The 26,745-nt window shown below is 41.7% G+C and overlaps 1 protein-coding gene across 2 annotated transcripts in view; it reads right to left on the bottom strand.

Annotated features, from left to right (window-relative positions):
- Nucleotides 1–1,260: 1,260 nt before the first annotated feature.
- The window catches only part of TEP1 (telomerase associated protein 1), a 98,385-nt gene continuing 72,900 nt past the window's right edge, over nt 1,261–26,745 (bottom strand). For both annotated transcript variants that reach the window (XM_089687019.1, XM_089687020.1), the window contains 14 exons: nt 26,007–26,219; nt 25,687–25,841; nt 23,102–23,212; nt 22,777–22,884; nt 22,548–22,686; nt 20,364–20,431; nt 20,097–20,229; nt 19,049–19,185; nt 18,040–18,158; nt 12,870–13,002; nt 12,685–12,787; nt 10,429–10,514; nt 8,188–8,292; nt 1,261–1,580 (listed from right to left, as the gene is read on the bottom strand). In XM_089687019.1, coding sequence (XP_089543145.1) covers nt 1,437–1,580; nt 8,188–8,292; nt 10,429–10,514; nt 12,685–12,787; nt 12,870–13,002; nt 18,040–18,158; nt 19,049–19,185; nt 20,097–20,229; nt 20,364–20,431; nt 22,548–22,686; nt 22,777–22,884; nt 23,102–23,212; nt 25,687–25,841; nt 26,007–26,219 — 1,754 coding nt within the window. In that variant the 3' untranslated portion in view covers nt 1,261–1,436. The remainder of the gene's footprint in view (nt 1,581–8,187; nt 8,293–10,428; nt 10,515–12,684; nt 12,788–12,869; nt 13,003–18,039; nt 18,159–19,048; nt 19,186–20,096; nt 20,230–20,363; nt 20,432–22,547; nt 22,687–22,776; nt 22,885–23,101; nt 23,213–25,686; nt 25,842–26,006; nt 26,220–26,745) is intronic.

The raw sequence follows: 26,745 nt of genomic DNA, 5'->3' as shown, positions 1-26,745 counted from the left end.
TGAAGCTGAGGGATCAGTAGCCTCTAAAGCTGTGGGCAACCAAGATAAAGAATCTGCAGCTGAGGGTGCAGGAGTGCATTTGTGGCCTCTGAATTCAGAGTCAACAAATAACCAGGTGATTTGACCTGTAAAGTCTTGCATAACTGTGGTAAAAAATAAAAAAAAAAACTGAGCCAAAAGGGCAGAGGAAGCAACAATGCCCAATAGTGCAAACAAATTTTGCAGTGACCAGACAGACAACAACTAGACATGTGATCATATAAGGTCAGGGTAAGAGGAAAAATTTCAGGTACTCGATAAATCCAGAAAGCTGGTAGCAGGTGAGTGCCAGATGGCTGGAGGTGACCAGAGTCACTGTTGGAAGTCAGCAGGAAAGAGTTGAAGATCAAAGTTCCACATGGCTCTTTGCAACCAGGAGCAGCAGCAAGGAGACTTTTCCTAGTTCTTCTATGACATGAACGTTTATGCTCCTAGGACACTAGCCTAAAACTGAGGCATGCTGATAGTATGAGGGGTAATCCTGGGCTGGCCAACTTTCTTTGTTTGCCAGTGTTCAATCCTTCTGTAGGGGGGCAAGACAACCCAAAGGTGAATTCCTGTGTCCCATAATGGAAAGAAAGAAGGGCATATATTTTCCATTTCTACCACATTTCTTCAGTGCTATTGGATCACAGCAGGTACTCACCATCAGGGGTGGACTGACAACTCATTGGGCGCCCAGGCAATAGGGGATCATGGGGCCCCTGTGTCCTTGCACAAACTCAAAAAAGCCTATGAAAAAGGTACCAGGGGCATCTCATGGGGCCCCCTACTGACCACGGGCCCTCGGGCAGTCCCCGAGTTTCCAAATGGTCAGTCCGCCCCTGCTCACCATCTACACCCACTCTATTTCATTAATCTAAAGTTGAACTCCAAGCAAACAACATTTAATAATGGATTCATTAAATATCACTAAATGGCAGGTAAACATTCCATACTCCCTTGATATCATGAGCAGCAGCATTCAGACTAGGGGTGATAAGGGCAGCACCATAGACCAAGCAAGCTTTTAAGCATTGCACAATGTTATCTATCTAACCATTGAAGCTTCTTGCCGAGGATAGAGCAGAGGGATTCCCTAATCAGTGTGCTGCTGTTATTTCATTCTACAGTTGCATGCTAGAACCAGCTTCAGACAAGGCAGTACTGGGGGCACAGGAACTAGCTTTGTTGTCCAGAAGTGGTGCCTGGATCACAGGACTTGATAAATAGAAATACAAATTCTTTGGCAGATAAGTCTTTATTAACATTTTTGCTACTGGCCAAAAGTTCAGCATAGTGTGGCTGGTCAGTATTTGCGATATTTAAACATAACTAACAGTCCTTGAAGACTTTTAATATTCTAAACATTTTTCAATCATACATGTGAAAAACCATTATCTAGGTGTTCTAAGTTTCTAAATTTGCAGAGAAGTCAGTATGTACACATTTCCATACTGATCCCCACAGGCAATGCGACATGCCACTGATGGAGTATCATGTTGAGCCAGAGGACAAGGGGATAGACAGGTGACCGATCCTTCACAATTGAATATTCCCACCTGCAAAGATAAAAGAAGCACTGAATTTATGGAAGCAGTTTGTAAGTGATGTTAGCTATAGATAAGATGGTGTTTCATCCAAAGTGACAGCAGTGTACTCAATGTACCTTGATAAAACCTTTATACATTATCAGCAGCACATAAATGTTTCTAACAACCAACAAATTGTAACTGGCTTGGAAATTCAATATAATCTGATAATTCTCACAGGTATGTGAGGTTTGCATGAACAATCCTTAATATTCATATCTACTACGATAGGGTTATGCTGCCACTTTCAGTGACTGGACACTATAAAAAAAAAAGACAAAATATCACCGCCCAGGCATAATCCCTCCAAGCTAGGCATAGTTTCAGTTTTTTGCCAGCGTCATAGGTGTTGGCCCTGTCTGTGCAATCTGTACAAATTGCTCTTTATAGCTAGTTTTCTCAAGATTTTCATCTGGGAAATGGAGATTACCGTATCGAGATTTGTGTGAAAGTTATAGCATCTACAAACTATGGTATAGATACTGCAATTTACGCCATTTTTTTGCTATACAGCGCTGTGCTAGTTTAACGGACAATTGTGCGGTCATGCAATACGGTACATAAATTAAATTTATGTCCTTTTTTTCACACAAATATTTGATCGCCTGTGCGTTTTTATTTTTTGCGCTATAAAAAAAAAAAAAGGCTCACAATTTTGAGAAAAAAAAAAAATATTTTGGGCTTTTTGCTATAAAACATGTACAGTAAAAAAAATTTAAAAATCAAATTTCGTCATAAATTTTGGCCAAAATGCATTCTGCGACATGTCTTTGCTAAAAAAAAAAACCCAATATGTGTAAATTAATTGGTTTACGTGAAAGTTATAGTGTTTACAAATGGCGGTAAAGATACTGGGATTTTTAATTTTTTTTTATACTAATAATGGCGGCGATCAGTGACATATGGCGGCGATCAGCAACTTATGGCGGGACTGCGGCGGACATTCTGACACTGGGGAGGAACTGACTTGGGGTCACTGACATCCCCAGTGACACCAATACAGTGATCAGGGAAAAAAAAAAACCACTGACACTGTACTAATGGCACTGGGGAGGAAGGGGTTAACTTTTTTATTTACTGAAAGGGTTAACTGTGTGAGGAAGAGTGTTTTACTAGGGGGCAGGGGTGTGTGGGGACAGCTGATCGGGAGAGATAAACTCTTCTCTCCTGCTCAGCATGTCAGGAGCTGACAGGGAACTGACAGAGAGCAGAGCTACTGCAGCCCTGCTCTCTGTCAGTGATTGGCGCTAATCGGCGGGACACTGCTGGTAACGACCGGCTGTGACCCGGCGACTGACATCCGCGGGCGTGATCGGCGGGACAGGTAGGGTGGTGGCGCGCCTTGCGCACGCCCCCTACCTGTTTTGCAAACACACATTTTAAAACGTTTTGCCCAGCCGTGCCGCCCTGCCAACGTGTTACTACAGTGGCTGGGCGGCATGTGGTTAAAGGGGCACAGAAGGGTCACTGCAGGAGTTTCAAATCTACCATTTCACATTCAATCTGTCAGCCTATTTTTCAAGCTTACAGTCGGAAAGGCAAAGTTCTATCATTCTTGGTGTTGGGTCATTCTACCGGGAGTATTGGTGCTTCCTGGGCTATTCAGCATCAAGTTTTAGCAGTTCAAGTTTACAAGACCGGTCTTTGATTCATGCTTTTACAAGGTTTTACCAGGTGGACATTTGAGCCTCTGCAGACACAACCGTTGGTCAGCGGGTAATGCAAGCTGTGCAAAATTCTAACCTGTTCTGCCATGTTGCCTTCCTGTTATATTTAATGCTTTAGGACATGCCCATTGTAATGGATATGAAGATACCCTGTCGGAGGCTTACTAAAACTGGAGCACAGAATAGTGCACCTTTGCATAGTAACCAATCACCTTCTAGGTTTTATTGTCAAAGCGCAATTGAACAAGGTGAAGTTGGTTACTATGCACAGCTGCACTAGATTCTGTGTGCTCCAGTTTTAGTAAATCACCCCCCTGTGTCCTTGACTGGGATTTTGGTATATCTTTTAAAATCCTTTTCTTGGAGTATATCACTGGACGCAGGGATCCCATCCCTCTTCCATTGTTTCATGGCTTGCTACAAAACTATAGCTATGCCTAGCTGGTAGAGATTATGTTTTTGTTTGCCAGTGTCCAGTCACCAGAAGGTGTCAACATTATCCTATCATAATGGATAGAAAGATACCCTTTAAAGTACCATTCAGCTCCAGTTTGTAAATGAACATAAATCTTAATGAGAGTGATGATTGTCACTTCAAGCAAGCTGCTAGCAGGATTCAGTAAAAGTGAGGATATCCCATAGAAATTGTTGACTTTTTCAACATAAGTGTACAGGCAAACATTTGATTTTTATTCAAATAGTGCCTAAAAATAAAGGTGATATATTTGAACAAATAAAAAATAACACATTTATTTTTGTAATCTAAATAAGTAAAACACAGATTTGTCATGTGGAAAAGTAAGTACACCCTTACCATTTACCACCACTTTCATGAAATTAAAACCAGGTGTTTCAGATTAGGTGCCAATGATTAGAACTTCCTTAGGAAGTACGCAGGTAAACCTAACATACTGTATCTAGGGTTTGGTATTCTCTTTGATTTTGTAATGATGATGCTACAGACTTCAGTAGCAAAGGAGCTTTCTAAGATCTTCACAAAAGAGGATGTGGATACCTATAAGTCTGGCAAGCGATTGAAAGAACATGCCACTGTTGTAATTCCTACACCGTTCACCTGATTTGGATGTAAATACTCTCAAATTAAAGCTGACAGTCTGCAGTTGAAGCACATCTTGTTTGTTTAATTTCAAATCCATTGTGGTGGTGTATAGAGCCAAAAATGTTAGAATTGTGTTGATGTCCCAATATTTATGGACCTGACTGTATATAAAATTATAATTATATAAGGAACACTTTAAAAACACATCAGATCTCAATGGTGAAAAATCTCATGCTGGATATCTATACTGATATGGACTAAGTAATGTGTTAGGAATATAAGGATGCCCCATCGTTTGATGGAAATTAAATTATCAACCTACAGAGGACTGAATTCAAAGACACCCCGAAAATCAAAGTGAAAAAAAATGATGCAGCAGGCTAGTCCATTTTGCTGAAATTTCATTGCAGCAACTCAAAATTGTACTCAGTAATCTGTATGGCCCCCACATGCTTTTATGCATGCCTGACAATGTCGGGGCATTCTCCTAATGAGACGATGGATGGTGTCCTGGGGTATTTCCTCCCAAATCTGGACCCGGGCATCACTGAGCTACTGGACAGTCTGAGGTGCAACCTGGCGGCGTCAGATGCACCGGAACATGACATCCCAGAGGTGTTCTATTGGGTTTAGGTCAGGTGCGAGTGTGGGGCCATTCAATGGTATCAATTCCTTCATCCTCCAGGAACTGCATACTCTCAGCACATGAGGCCAGGCATTGTCATGCACCAGGAGGAACCCAGTACCCACTGCACCAGCGTAGGGTCTGACAATGGGTCCAAGGATTTCATACTGATACCTAATAACAGTCAGGGTGCCATTGTCTAGCCTGCAGAGGTCTGTGCGTCCCTCCATGGATATGCCTGCCCAGACCATCACTGACCCACCATCAAAACGGTCATGCTGAACGATGTTACAGGCATCATAACGTTCTCCACGGCTTCTCCAGACCCTTTCATGTTTGTTACATGTGCTCAGAGTGAACCTGCTGTCATCTGTGAAAAGCACAGGGCGCCAGTGACAGACCTGCCAATTCTGTGTTTAATGGCAAATGCCAATCGAGCTCTATGGTGCCGGGCAGTGAGTACAGAGCCCACTAGAGGACGTCGGGCCCTCAAGCCACCCTCATGAAGTCCGTTTTTGATGGTTTGGTCAGAGACATTCACACCAGTGGCCTGCTACAGGTCATTTTTTAGGGCTTTGGCAGTGCTCATCGTTGCACAAAGGAGCAGATACCAGTCCTGTTGATGGGTTAAGGACCTTCTACGGCCCTGTCCAGCTCTCCTAGAGAAACTGCCTGTCTACTGGAATCTTCTTCATGCTGTTGAAACTGTACTGGGAGACACAGCAAACCTTCTGGCAATGGCACGTATTGATGTGCCATCCTGGAGGAGTTGGACTGCCTCTGCAACCTCTGTAGGGTCCAGGTATTGCCCCATGCTACCAGTAGTGACACTGACCCTAGCCAAATGCAAAACTAGTGAAAAACAGTCAGAAAAGATGAGTAGGGAAAAATGTCAGTGGCCTCCACCTGTAAAACCATTCCTATTTTGGGGGTCATCTCATTGTTGCCCATCTAGTGCACCTGTTGTTAATTTCATTAACACCAAAGCAGCTGAAACTGATTAACAACCCCCTCTACTACTTAACTGACCAGATCATATCCCAGGAGTTTAATTGACTTGATGCTATACTCTGATTAGAAAGTGTTTGAGCAGTACACACACACACTTTGCCTTTCATTTCTATTTTAAACTGAATGTGCTGTTTTACAAGGTGAAGCATCACATATATTTTCCTGTATGAGAGGTGTGTCACAAAGAAGCCTTTGCTATACAAAAAGAACACTAGAGCAATTCTACAATTTTTTTGCAATAAACAAATAGGTATAGATCAGAACTTCTGGAACAATGTGCTGTGAATCTATGAATCAAAAATAGAGTTGTTTGGTCGAAAACTGAAGATAGCATTTCAGAATAACATTATACCAACTGTGAACATGGTTCTGTAAATGTTTTTGTTCAGGGGTGCTTTAGGGCCTGGGCAGCTTGCAGTTATCAATTCAGCTATGCATTCTGCATCATATCAAAGTGTGCTCGATGAAAGGCCATCTGTCCTAAAGTTGAAGTTGATCCAGACATGGATCTTTCAAGATGACTTACTGTAGATCCAAAGCACACTAGCAAATCCACCAAGTAAAGGCTCAAAAGAAGAAAGAGAATTACACACTGGGCTATACAAAGTCTTGATTTTAAACACATTTTAGGGCTGTGGTGAGATTTGAAATTGGCAGTTCATGCAAGATGAAAGGAACCCACAAACATCTTGCACCTGAAGACATTTTGCCTAGACAGTGGTCAAAAATGTGAGTTGATAATTATACAAAACTCCTACAAAAAGTAATTTCTGCTAAAGAGCTTCTGTGATCAAGGGTATACTTACTTTTACTCACCCTTTTGGCTAAGATTAAAATGATTGTGAATCCTCACCTTGTAAAACAACTCAGTTTAAAATAGAAATGAAAAAACAAACATCTCTGTATAGATACAAAAACAAAAACATACAATTTTGTTTCCTCTTTGGTTTTCAGATGCATAAGAGCTGGGGGAGGAAAAACAATAGTACACTAAGCTTCCCACTGAATGACTGATTTCCTAGCATAGCCATAGCTAGAGAACTGACCCCAGTGTGCTCTCATGAGGGTCAGGCAGGAACACCAGGGATTTCGCACAAAGGAAGCAACACAAAGAGAACAGGAGACTTTTTCATACAAGTACATGGTTCAGCAGGGAAATATCAGGAATATGAAATGTTGGGTTGCTCCACCATCATTCTGGCCTTCCAGCTGGGATAGCTGGCTGTATAGTATTCCTGCTGATATGATGGGGGGTCCTGACAGATGTTTGTTGTGGGATAGAAACCAAATGAAGTGTCCAGTGGGTAAGGTGTAGCTGGGAGTATTTCCAGAGTGTACAGGGTTCTGAAGTACCCAGTGCCTCATGATTTAAACTTTAGACAAGGTGCTACCTTGTCTGGCTGAGGGCGTGGGAAGGCAGAGAGCCCACTGTGCCAAGCGTCCTCTTGGAGGTGCTTGAGTAACACTGTGAGGTTTAAATACTAAAAGATGGAGAGTGCAAAATCAGGCTCACTTCTGCATAGAAACCAATCAGCTGCTAACCTCAGCTTGTTCAGTTAAGCTTTGGCAATAAAACCTGAAAGCTGACTGACTTCTATGCAGAAGTGAGCCTAATTTTGCACTCTCCAGCTTTGGTAAATAAAGCCCTATGGGTTTGGGGCCCTGCTGTGTAAAACAGCATGAAGCCATGACACCCAAGCTCTTTGTTCTGCACTACGCCTCATAAGCTGGGTTATTTGGTCCAGACTAAGACATTTTTTGTTAACAGGCTGCAAGGTCTAGCCACTGGCTTGCACATTTATTTTTCTCACTTTATTTTTCTCACGGTCGCTCTCAGTTTTTTGTGTGTCACTTTTCACTCAAGGACTGTGGGTGCGGGTCTTTTGGCCTGCACTGAAGTCTAGGGTGAAGGATGCATGGCCATCATGTTCCTTTCTTCGCGGCCTTGGGAGGATATCTCACTTTGGGAGAGCCCCCCACCCAGTACTTGTTGGTTGCCTTTGGGTGATCATGGGGAGCAGTGTCCACCAGGCCTTTTGGCTAGGTGGACCTGAGTGTGCCTTGCCCCTGTCAGAAGTTTTGCACCCCAAGGAGTTAGGGAGGGATCCTACACCCTAGTGCACTTTGTGTGTTCGCTCACAAGCTTTTTTTGGTTCATGTTAGTGTTTTGTTTTTGTGCACCACACTGGTGGCTCGAAAAAAAAAAATGCATACTTGTCTGAAGGGATTACATCTCCAGATCTTGACACTGCGATCGGTGGATGCTGTCATCACCAAATCATTCATAACGTTCAAACAGGAAATAGAAGCTGAATGGATCTGTAAACAGTAATCATACAAAATACAGGTAAAAGACTGAATGTCAACAGACTGGGCAAGGATGAGAGTATTAATGAAAATCACTTCTGTGCAAGGAGAATACAAAATAGTTTGCGTTTATAATGTATCTACACGGCCATGGAAAAAAAAAAACATAATTCTAAGCAGTGCAGTGAATATAATCAAAAGAGAATTCCTTAGAAGTATAGGGCTGACTCAATGAACTATGGGATCTGAGGTGAATACATGATATAATATAATGCAGAGCACTGCTAGCTAGTGCTGACATTGAAGCCTTTAGAGTTAGTAAATGCACAACACCAGCAGCAAGCAACAGTGTATAATGGAAAAAGGCACAACAAGGAATGCTTTGCTGGTTTTGAAGCCATAAGTTGGCCATAGATGGATCAAAGTTCGTCTGGTTCAGCAGGGGCCAGCTAAATTTTGCTCCATGTGTGGCTGTCCCTGTTTGACAGAAGCCGATCATTGATCAATTTATGACAAATGGGAATATTGGAAAACGTTTGTCTATCAGCGACTGCACCACTGATTAGTGTATTCTGACAGTGAACAGCCCCGCTCTTAGAATACAATGTCTCAGTGGTTGGGGGAGGGGGACTCCTCCATCCACCTCACATGTGTTGATGGAGGAATCTGTTAATTTTTTTCATTCAGTCCACAAAAAACATCTATGGCCACTTTAGAGCAAAAAAAAGAAAAACCTGACAGATCCCCGCATCAACACGGATGATGTGTGATGCAGGGATCTCCCCCACCACGCTACTGTATTCTGCTAGGGGGGATGTTTGTTACATGGGCTTCTGTTGAACATACAGCAGTACACCAGCACATAGCCACAAACAGTTGCATCTTCTAATTCATTACAATGGGTAGCTGTGCCTTATACCCTTTAAAATAGCCCTAAATTTATTATAATCTGGCATTTTACTTTAAAAATATATAACAGCAAATGTGGTTTCATTACTTCAAAACAATGGTATGTTTCTGGAAATCACATGTATGCACTTTCATTTTGTAAAATTACGATTTAAAGAGCTACTGTGGAGTACTAAAACATGGAAACAAGATATCGAAACAGAGAAGAAAGTGACAGACCACACACAGGAAGACAATCAACACAGCGAGAGATGAGGGTGGGACTTCATGCATGCTCTTTATACTTGCCAAGACAGCAACCAGAATCAGAGCACAGAACTGTTTGACCTCTAGTGTCTGGAAGTAATTTACTATACAGAGGGATTCGGGACTCCAAAGTAAGGAGTTTCGACTTGGGTGTTCCTTAGTATGATTGGAGTCTTGTGTATTTTAAAAGCATCAGCTCAGCCATCTTTTCGCTCACCCTGAGCCCAACCCATCAACAATAATTTCACTTTTCCTCCTGCTGCCCATGGCTGCCAAAGGGAACTTCAGCATTTTCAGAAGTAGAGGTTTTGTGGCAACCACAATGTTTCTATCATGAAGGCCTGGCTGTCATGCTGACATTCTTGCTTGAGTACTTTTGAGTACAATTATGTAGATATAGACTTCTGACCTTCCTGATCTTCATACTCGATCTGGATCAGTACAACAGCTAAGGCTGGCCATAAATTGATGAGTTGTTTTTTGTTTTTTTTTTGATCAGCCAGATGACTAATTGAAAAAAATGAATGGTTTCCCCCATGCAAATGAGGTGGATAGAGGAATCTTCACTGCTGTGCAATTGAATTCTGAAAGCGGGGACTCTGATGATGAAATGTACATTTTCTAACATTCCTGTTTGACAGAAGTCAACTGTTAGATCGACTTGTCAAGTGGGAACAACCATAGATGGATCGAAACTCATCTAATGTCTGTTGGACCAGCCAAACGTCTATCCATCTATAGACACCTTAAGTATCTACCATTTTCATAAGAATGTCAACATTGAGATCAATGTATTGCTATTAGACATGTTTATGGTTTGTCAGTGCCTGTTAATGACTGTCAATGCCCTTACTGCACTTCCTAAATTGCTCAGTGTTGAGCGACCTCCTCCGTCTCTGTTGCAGACCAGCTGAATTTGAGTATTCCACCTCCCCTCCATTATTGATAGTGCTGAATGTGCCTGTTATAATGTATAGGACAGGTTATGCTCACCTTTTTTTGCTCCCATTTTACAGAAGATCTTTGACCTGACTTTTGTCGTAATTGAAGCCACAAGGTTCCAGTAGAGTCAGACACACCTTCATAAAATACAAATATGTTCACAGCTGGAAACTATTGTAAAAAAAATCAATGCTGTGTATAATTCATTGCATTGTATTTGCAGATGACACCAAGCTATGTAGAGGCATAACATCCTTAACAGGATGTCTCCAACTTACAAGCCGACCTCAGTGCACTGTTTAATTGTGCAACTTTGTGGCAAATGAGGTTTAATGTTGACAAATGTGAAGTTATACACTTGGGGGCTAAAAACATGAATGCATCATACATTCTAGGAGAAGCATAGCTGGGGTGTCAATGGTTGAGAGGATTCTGTTCTTGTGGATCATAGGCTTGGCATGCAATGTCAAGCTGCAGTTTCAAAAGCGAGCAAAATCCATTCTAGTATTAAAAGAGGTATGGACTACAGAGAGAGCGGCATCCTTCCTGACACTGAACATCAACACAACCTAACCCTAACACCTACTGTAACTTTCAAGGACTTGTACATGAACTTTACTGTCAAACAGTTTTACATTTGAACACAGTATAGCACAAATTCATGCTCTTGAGCATAATACACTTTCTTTTAAAGAGACACTGCCTATTCAATTCAAATTGACAGTGTCGGCGAACAGCATCTCCGAGGCATGTACACTTACACAGCCATGTCCATTCACTGCCTATCCACTGCAGCATCCCCACCTATTTAAGCTCTGAATAAAGTAACATGACAAAGTCTCTTTAAAGGACAACAGTACCTTCCAGGCATGCCCTCACCCCCTAAATGTATCCATTCTGGTCCAAAGGCACAGCTCTGTCGCTGTTCCAATGGTCTTGACTGTGTGGTCCTGCCTGAAGCTATACAGGTTTTCCTTCTGTAAGAGCCCCTCGCTGGGTCCTCTTTATCCTGCGTATGTTTGCCTTGGCCCCATTCATTCCTATTAGAAATTCCCTATGATTGCTAAAGCTCAGTAGGAGTATGGCTCTTCTTAGAAATGAATAGGGTCACGACTTTCAGATACAGAATAAAGAGGACCCACGTGGGACATTTAAAGTGTTACTAAACCCACAACAGTAAAATCAGTCTGTATATGCAGTAAAGCATGCTTGAATACTCACTGTGGAACTTAAGGGGTTAATCCCCGCATTGTGTAAAAAGGATGTTTGATCCTGTCTTCTCTGATCCTGCCTTCTTCCACATTCCCCATTTCATCTCCTGATAGAACAGGGGGACACTCTGCACATGGTCAGTTTGGGGTGTACTGCTAGAGAGTTTTTTTCTTTTTACTAGGAGGGTGCATGTGATTAGCATAGGGCCAATCAGCACTGTCCAGACAGAGGGTCAGTGGTTATTCCGCCTCATAGGGGAGAATGAAAACTCCTACTACAAACCTTAACCAGTGCTTGGCCGAACACTAATAGAAGTCACAAGACTGCTCTAACTGCTGATGAGAAAAGGTATTTAGCAGTTTATATTTACTAAAATAATTGCATTTCCATGTTGTGTGTACTGTGGGAGACCAGATATAGTGAACGCAGAGTCCTGGGCTTAGTAACACTTCAAGAAGAAAGGCTGTGTGGATCTGGGCAGATCCATTTAATGAAGGTGACAGAAATGGGGACGGAAGCAAGTATCAGACCAATAAGGCTACACTCAGAGGGGAACATGCCTTAAAGGATAAGTTCACCCTTTAACAAAAAATAATAAATGCACATTTTTTTGCAGGTAAATAAAAAATGTATATTTACTATTTTTTGTTTTAGGAGCCTGAAAAGCATTGCACAAGCAATCAATAGATCGCTGATGCCATGCAGGTCTCCTGCAAACTGTCAGTGTAATCTATCTGCCTGTACATCACATGGCCAGGCAGTTTTATACTGACAGGAAGAATCAACGAACTACCACTGCACCTAACAGAGCTGTGGTAGTTCATTGAGAACTACAAGCCAATAGCCACAAAGGCTATCAGGACTTGTGGTTTCACATTCCCGGGCGGACGGAGCAGATTCCCCACTAGCTATCACAACAGGGGATCGGGGTATGCGAGGGCTGGTCGTACAGTAACATGCTACACATTGCACTTTGAATATTTGTAACACGTTACAAAAGGCTAACTTATCTTTCAAAGCAAACCTGGTACCAACTGTATATGGTTCTCTAAACTGTACAATTTAAATCTGGCTATTTGAAAGGTCTTATCTTACCAAAATCTCTCTGGGATGCGGTAATAATACAACCAGGATTTAGCTCTTCATTTGGAGGCTTAAAATTGGGATCTGGCAATAAGGCATGAACAACATTGATATCCTAAAATGAATATACAAACTTTAGTGAGTTAAAAGCAGATAATAGTGTGTCTTCACTTTTATAATAAGCTCATTCAACTTACCTGCATTGCTCCAGTTTTGGGTTCCATGAGGAACACTTTCCCTGACAATGTGTGGAGCTGCAACTTTTGTGATGCAGTAGGGATTGCAGACAGTACCAGGGACTCAATCTCCACACTGTAAGCCTTCTTTGCTCTGTAGGAGAAAAAGCAGATTTCCAAGTGCATTTGCAGTAACACGGGGGCAAGCAAACTATGAGCAGGCCAGCCTCAGCTGATTTTTTTATATATGTTAAATTACACCAGTAAATGGCTGCACTCTATATTTGTTTGCTTCAAAAAATCCTAATGACACTGGCATGAATAAAGCACCAACTGCTGACACAAGGTGTAAAGAAGTATTGTTCAGCAAACACATTCCCAGAAAACTATCCTCAGACCAGAAAGTCAGTACATGATAGAAAAATCACCTACAAAAGGTCTTGAGGGTCTGAAATTATAAGCTGTCACAGTGCACTTTTATAATAAATGCAACGGTTCACTCCTGGGTGTTCCATCACATCCTTTTCTAACAGGTGAGAACAAGAGTCTGGGAAGATGAGAAGACGCTCCAAGTAGTAGAGTACACCTCAGATCTAGTTGTCTATTTAAAACCACATAAAAATGGCTGAAATAAAAAATTACGCAAAAACAAACACCAAGGCATCAAGCCATGCTGCTGCTAGAGTGAGTGTTACAGCATTGGGACTCACAGATTTGCCTATGTTGAGCCAAATTGGAAAAATCATGTAAGGGAGAATTTCTTTGCTGTAACATTATAGAACCAATGTGGCTAGACGTGTTGGTGCTGGTCTATTTTTATTATAATTGCCACTTTTAGGTCATTTTAAGTCAGACTTTTGGCCAGAATCTACACCTCACTTGTTAGAAGTAAATGTTACAGAAGATCCCAGGAGTTAGGAAACATTTTTTTACAAAATCTACTCTGACTATCTCGTAATAGATCTTTCACTCTGTTCGATTGAATGACACCATTCCTTTGGGTGAATTATTGCACAAGACATGGGAAACATTCATCAATAAAGTTGCAGCTTTTGGTTCCATTAATGTGCCGCAGTTTGGTAATATTTCGTGACAGATTTATTATAATGTAACAAATGTGTTGTATCACTTGCCAATTCTGTTGCATTATGTTAAACTGTGACAGATTTGTAACAAATTTGACAACTGCAATTTGCAACAAAATATGCTCTTGAAAAACAGTTTAAACTGTCATTTTCAGATTATTGCATCTGTTAAGTGGTTCACATCACTTCTAAATTATACAACAGATCTCTGTGTTAATCAAAGGATAAAAGTATCCTGCAGATAGCTTGGGACTAGAAAATGGGTGTGGACTTGTTAAAAAGCTTGCAAGCTCCCCAGACATTGTGGTTACAATACTCCAACCAGACATGGGTGACCGTTTATGACACAGAGAATAGCTGCGATTCAGAGGATCATTCACAGTTTATGACACTCAGGAGATCAGCGGAGAACATGTTCAGCCCTTCACTGGAGATCTGTGTTCTCCCTCCAGATTCTCCAGCCCAGAGCTGGAGAATCGGAGGAACCGAAAACTAAGCAGAGATAATTTACCTCTGCTTAGTAAACTGATCTTTTACTGTAATCTCACGAGATTATAGTAAAATGAGCCGTTTTCCAGCATTTGAAGAACGTTCTCCCTTCGTTCGGAGAACTGATCTACACCGCTTCATAAACGGCATTCACAGGAGAACTGTGTTCTCCGAGAATGCCGGAGAACTGAGCAGCGATCTATTACCGCTGGTTCATAAAAGGACACCATGGTTCTTTGGTCCACAACAACCAAGCTTCCCCTTTTCACCACACCAATCCCAGCACCAAAATAGCCTACTTACTATGGGGACAAAAATATCAAGTCCTATTAGTTCTACCCACTATCTAGCACTAGTAAGTACAAAAATGGACAGGTATTTACAAAACAAAAATGGTCAGCCAGAAGAGAAGGCTCTTGTAATCACATGGTGTAATATTTAGAGCACAACTGTGCTCATAAACGTCAAACAGTGTTTTAACCACTTCAAGTCCAGACACTTTCACCCCTTCCAGTCCAGGCCAAATTTCAGCTTTCAGTGCTATCACATTTTGAATAACAATTGCACGGTCATGCAACACTGTACCCATATGAAATTTTTAGCATTTGTTTGAGACATATAGAGCTTTCTTTTGGTGGTATTTATTCATCACTGGGATTTTAATGTTCTTGCTATATTAATGAAAAAGGCCAAAAAAGTTGAAGAAAAAAGTGTTTTTCTTATAAAAGTTTGCAAATTATCTTTCTTCATAAATCTTGGCCAGAATGTATTCATCTATCTTTTTAGTAAAAAAAAAAAAAATCAAAAATTATAATTTTTAAAAACATTTTTATTTAATTTTTTAATATTATTTATAGGGTTTTTTAACATACTGTCACCCTAGCAGTACAGTGTCACCATAGTGACACTGTACTACTTGTGGGGGGTGATGATTTTTTTTTATTTTGAAGACTTAATTAGAGTATAAAGCAGTGCGGCGCTCAAACAGAAAATAAAAATGTTGCATCAAATTATATACTCTTGTATTTTTCCTTTCACCACCATATATTATGTAGCCCAGACAGCCATAACACATGTAAGGAAAATAAAATTATAGGCTGGTGGTGTTACACACTCAAAAAACTTCTCATGCACTATAGTGACTTAAAACACAATAAAGTGAATAGTGTCCATGTGCATAAAATATCATGCGGGTGTGAACTGAAAGTGCCAATCCTCAGATAGGTGGAGTGCCCCCTCACCTTCCTGCCCAGGCCCCTAAGGACCAATGAGCCTTTTGATATATAATGGATCTTTCCCCTGGAGTTGGATGGGTCCTTCAGGTAATAATGGTGGGACTCCCCTCCTCTTGTCTCTATCTCGGATCGTTGGTGGTATCGATAAATACCTTGGAGGAGGCGGATACGGGCAGACAGGTGACTACTTGGGAGGGGTATTTATCGATACCACCAACGATCCGAGATAGAGACAAGAGGAGGGGAGTCCCACCATTATTACCTGAAGGACCCACTATCTGAAGGACCCATCCAACTCCAGGGGAAAGATCCATTATATATCAACAGGCTCATTGGTCCTTAGGGGCCTGGGCAGGAAGGTGAGGGGGCACTCCACCTATCTGAGGATTGGCACTTTCAGTTCACACCCGCATGATACTTTATGCACATGGACACTATTCACTTTGTGTTAAGTCACTATAGTGCATGAGAAGTTTTTTGAGTGTGTAACACCACCAGCCTATAATTTATTTTCCTTACATGTGTTATGGCTGTCTGGGCTACATAATATATGGTGGTGAAAGGAAAAATACAAGAGTATGTAATTTGATGCAACATTTTTATTTTCTGTTTGAGCGCCGCACTGCTTTATACTCTAATTAAGTCTTCTGAATACCGTTGGTGTTGAGATTGTGGCACCTTTAGTGCTGGCTGCTGAGTACCATCAGTATATTTAGTGGCGCGGGAGACACTCTCTTATTTATTTGAGTTTTTTTTATTTTTACACTGATTGCTTTTACACCGATAAAGGCTGTAAAAGCAATAAATCCTGCAGCCATTGAGAAATACTGTGTGCGCTGTGATTGGTCACAACTTGTCACATGGTATAAGGCTGTTGTGAATAGCCTTGTACCATTTGACCTCTGTGATCATTCGCAGATTTCCCAAGTAGTAAGCAATGATGTCAGGAAGTGACAACTTGTTTACTACTGTTCATGTGATCACTTATTGGCCAATCAGTGATCACATGAATCGGGACCGCACACAGAGGTCCCGTACAGCGATCTCCGGACACAGCAGCACTGATCATGGTGCCGCTCGCTCCTGGGGAGTGTGCACAGGAAATAGAAACATTTAGAAACGTCCACCTGCATCGGCAGCGCTCTCATCCGGCCGTTTATCGACATGGGCCAGACGGGACGAGGTTAAATGCTGTTTGACTTTCTTTGTTAAAAAATAGTCTTTATTTTTGGAAAGTGATGTTTTTATTTAAAGGAAGCCCATTCACAGATACTTTTGGGATTAATATTTGTGGCAATGCCGTAACAACACCCTAACAAGTACAATGAGTACTAATAAGTGTATCTTAAACTAACGTTTTTATCTTAGTTTTGGATCGAGTATGGAACGGTTAGAATTGCTGTCAGGTGTTCATATTGTCGTAACTTTACTAGAGAGATTTTCCTCACTTCCTGTCCCTAAGGCCGGGTTCACACTATAGCGGACAGCTGTGGTAGAGAGCAGTATGGTGCGTGATTCAGTGCATCTTTTTTCATCTTTCTTCAGGTAGGCCAAAATGTAGTCTGCTACATTTCTTTGGTAAAAATAATCCAAATCAGTGTATATTATTATATTATTTAGCCTGTGTGAAAGTTATAGAGTCTACAAACTATGGTATATATATTTGAAAATTGATCAATCCGATGTACTGATGGCCCATCTAATTTATTGAGACACTAAAATGCCAGGACAGTACAAATATCTCCCAAATGACCCCTTTTCGGAAAGTAGACAGTCAAAGGTGTTTACTAAGAGGCATGGCAAGTTTTCTGAAGTTGTAATTTTTTTTGTCACATTTTTTGGAAAACAAAGAAATGAAATAAAATCATTTTTTCCCCACCTTTTTTGTTTACCAGTGCAGTACAGCATCATCATATGACTGGTGAGGCAGTGATCAGGGATACTAACTAGTGACAGTATGTAAAAAAAAATTAATGGCACTGGTGCTGTGATTGGCCCAGGTACAATGTGATAGCTGTGGGCCAATCACATCATCACAATAGTAAGCAAATTGTCATGAAGAAAAACCATAATGTTTTGCTTACATGTTATCATGTGATCGCTGTGACTGGTCATAGCGAACACATGATACCCCACCGCTCACACCAGACCCATGATCAAACCACTGCGCGCCCCAAGGGCCAATGCGCATAAGCACCGCAACATATGGGTACATCACAGGTTCTGGGGATGTCGCCCACCAGCAGTAAATGTACTGCTGGCAGTTGACAAATGGTTAAGAGACTAAAATAAAAGTCAGTATAGTGTTGAGGATATGATAAACTGTCCTCAACCCACTTAAAGTCTCATACTTAGGTTATACCTTTAGTAATTATTACTGACCTTAAGCCACCTCCCTTACAAGGAAACAGGAGCCAACGGGAAATGGTCAGATCATTGGAGACAATGCAGAATGAACGTTGTGTAGTAAATACAACTGAGGAAATACAAAGCTCTCCACTCTGCAATACAAGCATAGGCATCAATTTTGTTAGTTAGACTTGAACTTAGTACAGGTAGTCAGTCAGTGCTCATTATGAAATGTATGCAAATATGGAGGATTTTTAAGTAAAACTTTTTTTAAAAATCTATTTTTTTTTAATAGTTACACATACTTTGCTGATTTACTACCTTGTAGAATATTTACCCAGTGAGTGGGCATCTACTTACAAGATCACTTTGTAAAACTGACATTTATCTAAAGACATTTATGTATATAAAGAGGCGCTCTAATGGTTCTGGGTCATTTTTTTTTCTACGTTTTTTAGTCAGTGCTTTATACTTTGCTTTTTATATATTTATTTATTTTTACCATATAACAGTTTTAGTTTAAAAATAAACGTCTAACATAAGGAATATCAGCTCTGTAGGACTGATCTGAACTAATCAGGAAGGGATGGTAGGGAGGAACATGAGTAAAGCTGGCCATAGATGGATTTGAGGTTGATGAAGGAATCCTCCCCACTGCACTACTGTATTCTGACAGCAGGACACGTCCGCTGTCAGAATACACTGATCATCATTGCAGCCAGCTGCCTTTGTGCACTGATTGCACAAAAATATCCCAATAGTCCTCTTCTAGAGGAGTCAATCATTAGATCAATCATCTATGGCCAGTTTTACTCCTCCTTTTCATTGTGTTGTGTGTGCAAACCTCAGTTCCAGCTATAGAACTCTATAAGCAAAATATTTTCCTGGTACAGCAATTAAGGAGAGTCTGTTAATAAGGTATAGAGCTGCACAAGCTGATAGTAATATATCCACTTTTTAAAAAAAATTTGTACCTATTAATCCTAAGCACAATAAAGAATTCATATATAAACACTATATATTACTTATAGAGATGGTTTACCTGCAGCTTGAGAACAGCTTTCTGTTGTTTCCATACTATCAGATCTCCAAACTCTCCACCAGATACCACCAGCTCCCCATCTGGAGACCATGCAATGGCAGACACTGCACCCTTGTGGCGGATTCCTTTAAGACCCTCTATGGAGAAACAAACAACTGAATAAAGCCTGTGTAGACCCACTGTATAGATTATTTATTAACTCTCATTTACAGTCTGGACTTCTGAAAAGCTGTATAATGAAATTATACAAACATACTTTAAAAACTGAACTTTTACTTTCTGTCAGCTAATTCCCTTAGCTTAGGCATGCAGAAAAGGGAGGGTGCTTAACTGAGAAAGCCCCATCCTTTCCTCCTCCAGATGAAAGAAAAAGAATGCCCATGAGATTCCTGTGATGTAAGACATCATTTTGGCCTAGGCCAAACCAGGAAGAAACTGAAGAAATTAAAAAAAAAAAAAATGTTTAAAAATAAAATACCTTCATATCTATTTGTTAATGCTAGCAACATAAGGATTAAACCTAGTTATGTTGATTGTGAGAGTTTAGTTCTATTTTAATAATATATGCTATACAAGTTATAAAATGCACAGATACATACAGGTTATTCAGATAACAGAACAGAACCCAGAACAATTAAAGTGGCTCCAAAGCTATAAAGTTTTTTTACCTGAATGCATTCTATGGTAAAAAAGAAAAAAAAACTTCTATTGCAGATGATCCCCCCTAGTCCACCCCTATACTTACCTAAGCTCGATCTCAATCCAGTGCCCTGCACTCCTCACTGGGCAAACTGATAGCAGAGAGAGCCATTGGTTCCCCATATCAAATCCTATGATGAGGAGAAAGGGCATGGAAGACACAGACAGTGAGGATCTGGAGCAAGTCCGCACATATACTCTCATAGAAAATGGCTTTCTATGGGGCATTCGGTGGGGGGAGTAGTCAGGGGCATCGGCGTGGACATGAGAAGAGGATGATCGTGGCTGCTCTGTGTAAAACCATTGCACAGAGCAGGTAAATATGGCATGTTTGCTTTAAATTTCATACCATCTCTGCATGGAACTCCCCAAAGCCGAACTGAGCCATCATGGGCAGCGGTAACTGAAACCTCGTGTCTGGGATTTGTTGCAGATGTCATCACAGCACCTCCATGACCATACAATGTCTGTATTTGCTCCATCTGTAAAACAAATCTGGTATGAGTGAGTCCTTTATTCCTCACCATTGATCTATAACAATGCTCGCTATACACTAATGACGGGACTCTTAAGCAGGTTGTATGTATTTATGATGTGCTGTACTGAATTATCTTACCTGTAGAGGACTCCATTTTAAAACTGTGCCATCAGACCCCGCTGTATAAACCACGATATCAGCATCAGCTAAAATGTGAAATCATAAAAACATGTTAAAAGCACATTCCCATTTCAAGTAATTGACTGTGGAGAGGCTGATAAAGTAGCTGTCCTAAAAGCCTGAGAGTGTAGTGCATTCTCAATTAACACACATCTTAAATTAGTATTGCAGTGTTTACGTAATTTAGTGTTTACCGTATTTTTCGCTCCATAAGACGCACTTTTTTCCCCCCAAAAAAGGGGGGAAAATGTCAGTGCGTCTTATGGAGCGAATATAAAGCGGCCGGTCCGGTATTTCTGCCACCACCATGTCAGAATACCGGGCCGGCCGCTCAGCTGTTCTCGCCTGCAGGGCCTTACCTGTTCCTCGCTCCAGCGCTGCACAGTCTTCCCGCGCTGGCTTCTGTGACAGCCGGGTGCCCACTGCGCATGTGCTGCGCTTTGTGAATGATCCGGTGTCTTCTGGGACACATAACAGGTCCCAAAATGCGCCGGGCCATTCACAAAGCGCAGCGCTTCTCGCGCATGCGCAGTGGGCACCCGGCTGTCACAGAAGCCGGCCCGGGAAGAAGAAAGGAAGGACAACTCCGTGGAAGTGGGAGCGGGTACCTGACAAATTCAGGTACCCGCTCCCCCTCCCTCTCCAAAGGTCAGCAGTCTCTGGTCATTCCCTGCACTGTCTGCAGTCTCTGGTCATTCCCTGCACTGTCTGCAGTCTCTGGTCATTCCCTGCACTGTCTGCAGTCTCTGGTCATTCCCTGCACTGTCTGCAGTCTCTGGTCATCCCCTGTACTGTCTGCAGTCTCTGGTCATTCCCTGCACTGTCAGCAGTCTCTGGTCATTCCCTGCACTGTCTGCAGTCTCTGGTCATTCCCTGCACTGTCTGCAGTCTCTGGTCATTCCCTGCACTGTGTCCGCAGTCTCTGGTCATCCCCTGCACTGTGTCCGCAGTCTCTGGTCATCCCCTGCACTGTGTCCGCAGTCTCTGGTCATCCCCTGCACTGTGTCCGCAGTCTCTGGTCATCCCCTGCACTGTGTCCGCAGTCTCTGGTCATCCCCTGCACTGTGTCCGCAGTCTCTGGTCATCTCCTGTACTGTGTGCGCAGTCTCTGGTCATCTCCTGTACTGTGTCCGCAGTCTCTGGTCATCTCCTGTACTGTGTCCGCAGTCTCTGGTCATCTCCTGTACTGTGTCTGCAGTCTCTGGTCATCTCCTGTACTGTGTCCGCAGTCTCTGGTCATCCCCTGTACTGTGTCTGCAGTCCATTGGTTCAGAATATTTTTTTTTCTTGTTTTTCCCCTCTAAAACCTAGGTGCGTCTTATGGTCAGGTGCGTCTTATGGAGCGAAAAATACGGTAAATAAATACTGTAATAAATAGACATTCTCAGGATTGTTCGTTAGTAGACAGACTCATAGGACTCCATTGCGAGAAGAAGCAGTAAGGCACAAGCATTGGGTAGCACTACAAAGTAGGAAGCAGAGCCAGGAGATATAATGAGCAAGAAAAACTGCCCCTATGTACATATATAATAAGAAACTCTATAATACATATATTTTGGAAAGCGCTATGCAAACTGTTGACGCTATATAAATCCTCTTTATTATTATTAATAATAATAATACTACTACTATTTTTATATATATATATATATATATATATATATATATATATATATATATATATATTTTTTTTTTTTTTTTTTTTTTTTATTTGAACAAAGCTTCTAAAAAAATTACAAAACAGTATTTTTATTTAACCGAGCTTTACCACTAATCACAATGGTTATTTGCACTACTGCTCCTTATATTAAGCTATGTTACTGTTATTTTCAGCTGATGCAAATAAAAATTGTGACAAATAACTATCATTATATCTGAGTAAATTCAGCCTAATGAGAAGACATGCTCCTGCCAACACACAAAAAAATAGATTTTTGCACTTGCAGTAAAATTCCTTTCTCTGAGTTCATTGAAGGGCACAGCTTTACTTCTTCACAGATGGGTTTGCTGCTGCCACTTTCAGGAGCAAAGCACTAGGTGCAACTTAAACTAACAGCATGCCTAAGTTGTGTCCTCTGGTGATGGCCAAACCCCCATCTGCAAAAACAGAAATCAGTTCTGATATTAAAAATGGTGTCTTACCACGACTATCTTCTGGCTCCCAGTAGGCTGCACTCTGAGTTATCTGGTTATGGTCAGTACGAATATTTGCAATCTCAAGGCCAGTAAGACTCCATACTTTTAAGTAGCCATCTCTACCGGTGGAGATAACACGTTCCCCCTTGTAAGAAGACAGAACAGACTCAGATCTAACAAAACAGAGCATCACTGAAAAGAAAAAGTGACCCAAAGATGCAGGAGGACTACATACCATGCAAGAAACACTACTGACTGCACTCTGGTGTCCAGCAAAGGTTAGGAGCTGCTTTTCCTGCTGAATGTCCCACAGACACAAAGATCCATCTCCAGAACCAGAGATCTGCCCCACAAAAGATGCTTTACGTTATTCATTTTGAATAACTCCCAATACACTCACACGAATACACATTCAATATACCCATCTACACTAATTATGCCAAATTACACAAATAATGATAAGCAATAGTACCAGCAGAACTAAACACATTGTAAAAGCTGAAGAATCATCTGTTCTTTTCATGTCAACTCAAGTAAAAAAAAAGGTTTCTGAGCCTTACCAGCATACCACTGTCTGTCCAGGAACAGCCAGTCACCCAGTCCTTGTGACATGATAGAAGTGAGCATGAAAGGATAGGTGGGTTCACGGACACATCCCAACAAAGCACAGACTACAAGAAAGCAAAAATGCAAGCCATTTTTCACAAATACCATTTTCCTTGTATAATAACACATGTGCAGCAGTCCAGAGAGACCAGAAGTTTAAAGAGAACATCCAAGCAACAAGTGAAATACTTTAATAAGCTGAATGACATGGCTGATATTTTGTTCCACTGATGATAAAATTGATTCATGTGTTCTCACAGTTGTATGTTTCTGTATTATTTTTGATTTTGTAAATCTTCAATAAAAGTGTATTTAAACAGAAAGCATTTAATGGACTACTAATATTCAAAAAAAGTCTACAGCAAACACAACAACTGTGCTAAAGTCTAAAAGTTCACTCAAATTTCCATAAACTGCAGAATAAGCACACACATCTCTACACCAGATGAGGCCAGCAAGAGTGTTGTTCCTGAATCCTGAACTGTATGACTTCCATTCTCTCTGCTTTCTATATAACCAATGACAGCCATGGGATGTACTGATCTTTTTTTACAGGTTTTCTGTGCACAAAAAAGCAGGACTGTTGCTTCTCAGTTTCGGGTTCTTAGCAACAAAAAAGGTGCAAGTCATACAGCTCCCTTACATGTCTTCAAGTTGAATAGCTAATTCCTAGGTATTTGCCAATCAGAGTGACAAACATTTTAAAGGCATTGCCAAGGCAAGTTGACATGTTTAATATCCAATTTTTTCAAATGCTAAATGCAGCTGGAAATCTGGATCTCTCATGCATTCTGCTAGACCAGTGATGGCGAACCTATGGCCATCTCAGTGGGCACGCCAGGAAGAAGAGGAAGATGAGTGCACACTGACCGGCCATCCAGATCTCGTCCACACTGGACCCCCATCAAACTACATCTCCCACATGTCTCTGGGGCCAGGGTGGGCATGGACGAGAGGAAACGGCTCCTATGCGGATCTGGCACCAGGGGTGATGTAGCCGGGGATGGGCGTGGAAGAGAGGAAGAGGCTCCCACACTGCTCCGGGGCCAGGGGCGATGTGTTCAGTGTGTATGGGAATGAGCTGCTGGGTTGGAAGCCACACCGACACTGCCAGAGGTGAGATTAACTGCTTGCAGTGTCATCCATCAGTGCCCAGCAGTGTCGCCTGTCAGTGCTGCCCAGCAGTGCCACCTGTCAGTGCTGCCCAGCAGTACCACCTGTCAGTGCTGCCCAGCAGTACCACCTGTCAGTGCTGCCCAGCAGTACCACCTGTCAGTGCTGCCCAGCAGTACCACCTGTCAGTGCTGCCCAGCAGTGTCGCCCGTCAATGCTGCCCAGCAGTGCCACCCATCAATGATGCCCAGCAGTGCCACCCATCAATGATGCCCAGCAGTGCCACCCATCAATGATGCCCAGCAGTGCCGCCGATCAGTGCCGTCTGTCAGTGCCTCCAGTTGGTGCTATCAGTCAGTGCCACTTATCAATGCCCATCATTGCTGCATATCAGTGCATCATCAGTGCCTCCTCATCAATGCCCACCAGTGCCGCCTCATCAGTGCTACCTATCTATGCCGCCTCATCAATGCCCATCAGTGCTGCCTATTAGTGTAGCCTCACCAACGCACATCAAAGAAGAAATATTACCTGTTTGTAAAATTTTATAATAGAAGCAAAGAAAACCTTTTATGTTTTTAATTTTTTGCTCTCTTTTCATTTATAGTGCAAAAAATAAAACACCCAGTGGTGATTAAATACCACCAAAAAAAGCTCTATTTGTGTGAAAAAATGTGTGTTGCATGAACGCACAATTGTCATTGTCAAGTGCAACAGCACTGAAAGCTGAAAATTGGTCTGGGCAGGAAGGGGGTAGAAGTGCCGGTAGGCAAGTGGTTAATTGCAGTGTTGGCACTTTGAAATAAAAAAGTTGGTTTTGTGTTGCAGTTTTGGGCACTCAGGCTCAAAAAGGTTCGCCATCACTGTGCTAGACAGTACTGGAAGGGGAGGGGGGCTGAACAGGGCTTTTCATCATCTCCTAGCTCCTGCAGATAGCAGAATGTGCTGCAATCTAGAAGGCCATTGGTGGAGTTAAATGTGAATATGCACCTATAGAGCTATCAACTGTACCAAGGGCTAAGCAGCTATAGCAGCAGCAAGGGTGAATATGCATCATTGATTTCACTGCTGAGGAATGAGTGTTGTTACCCTTTTAAAGAAAGTACAAAACCAATGGCTCTACTGTAAGAATCAAAAGACATTTATAAAATGTTCCAAAATTTACTTAAAAACAGAGAGCCCAATTGTACTGGTATGGGGAGCCTACAACACATATGTAATGGTAAAGTTTGATCTCAGTTATGCTTAAGCTATCCCCTAAAATGTTCCTATAATTCTTGATCTCCTTGTCCTCCAACACACACAGATACATATTTCCTTAAACCTAACGCTAACACTTAACATAACACCTAAAGTTCACTATGAAGCAGTTGTACCCAGTTGCCGATAATGAAAAGAACTGATTTGTGCTCTTAACTTTCCTTACCCGATCTTGCCCCCCAGTAGCCAGCAGTTTCCCATCTGGGCTGAAAGAACAGCATGTGACTGCTGCAGTGTGACCATGAAGAACAGACACAGGACAGACTGTGGGATCAGATGCCAAGAGACTTTCCACTGACCAGAGACAGACTGAAGCATCCTCTAAAAAGTGTGAGAAAATACTTTAAGTAAACATAAGGCCAATGAAATGTTAAAGGCGTAGTTCACCTTTGCCATAAACTGCCTATGCAGGTAAGGGGTGTCTGTAGAAAAAAACAACCTGTGCAAAGTTGAAACTGCCAAATACTGTGTGAGGTCACTTCTTACCTGATGCCGAAGCCAGAAGCTTGGAGGAGAGAGCCAGGCCCAAAACAGAGCGCTGGTGTCCACTGAGTGTGAGCTGACAGGCACCCGGCCCTGGGAAGACATTCCACACACAAACCAAGCTGTCCGAGCTGCCACTCACTAAAATGCTGTTAGAAAGCCACACTAGGCTGTTCACAGCCACATCTGAAAACTTACACTGTGTCAAAAGATCTCCTGAAATACAAGAAAAAATATGTCATTAAGAGTTACCTAAAGCTGTTGCAGACAAGCACTATGGTTTTAACTGTCCTTCACTTTGAGTTATTACTGTGAGAGACTGAGAAAATGCTTTCTCTGGTTTGCAGCAGACTTATTACATAACTCTCCCATTGTGCTATGTTTAGGCAGGCATTGAAAGACTAGACCTAGTCACTTGAAAGGAGGTCAAGAATTGATTTTTAATGATAAAAGGTACTGTTGCTGTATGTGGCGATGAGTCAATAATTCAGAGGATTCAACTTTACTGATGTGTGTTCTTTAATGAAGATAGCTATTTCCCATCCTTCTCTATGCAATGCAGGCAAATCATGACTGGTGGGAGCAGCCAGCAGGGTCCTGTACATAGCTTCCTGGAAACATTGCAGAACCTTGCCTTAGTACTCTTGATTTGTTGATATGTCTTCTTTATTGATAACAGCTATATTATCTGTTATTGGGATGTTCACTTATTGATGGGTGATACATATAGGGGCTTGGCCCA

Source organism: Staurois parvus, unplaced genomic scaffold (assembly GCF_062004578.1).
Source record: "Staurois parvus isolate SC_StPar_1 unplaced genomic scaffold, SC_StPar_1.0 ptg000415l, whole genome shotgun sequence".
NCBI classification, from domain to species: Eukaryota; Metazoa; Chordata; class Amphibia; order Anura; family Ranidae; genus Staurois; species Staurois parvus.
This window is presented reverse-complemented; position numbering and strand designations above follow the sequence as displayed.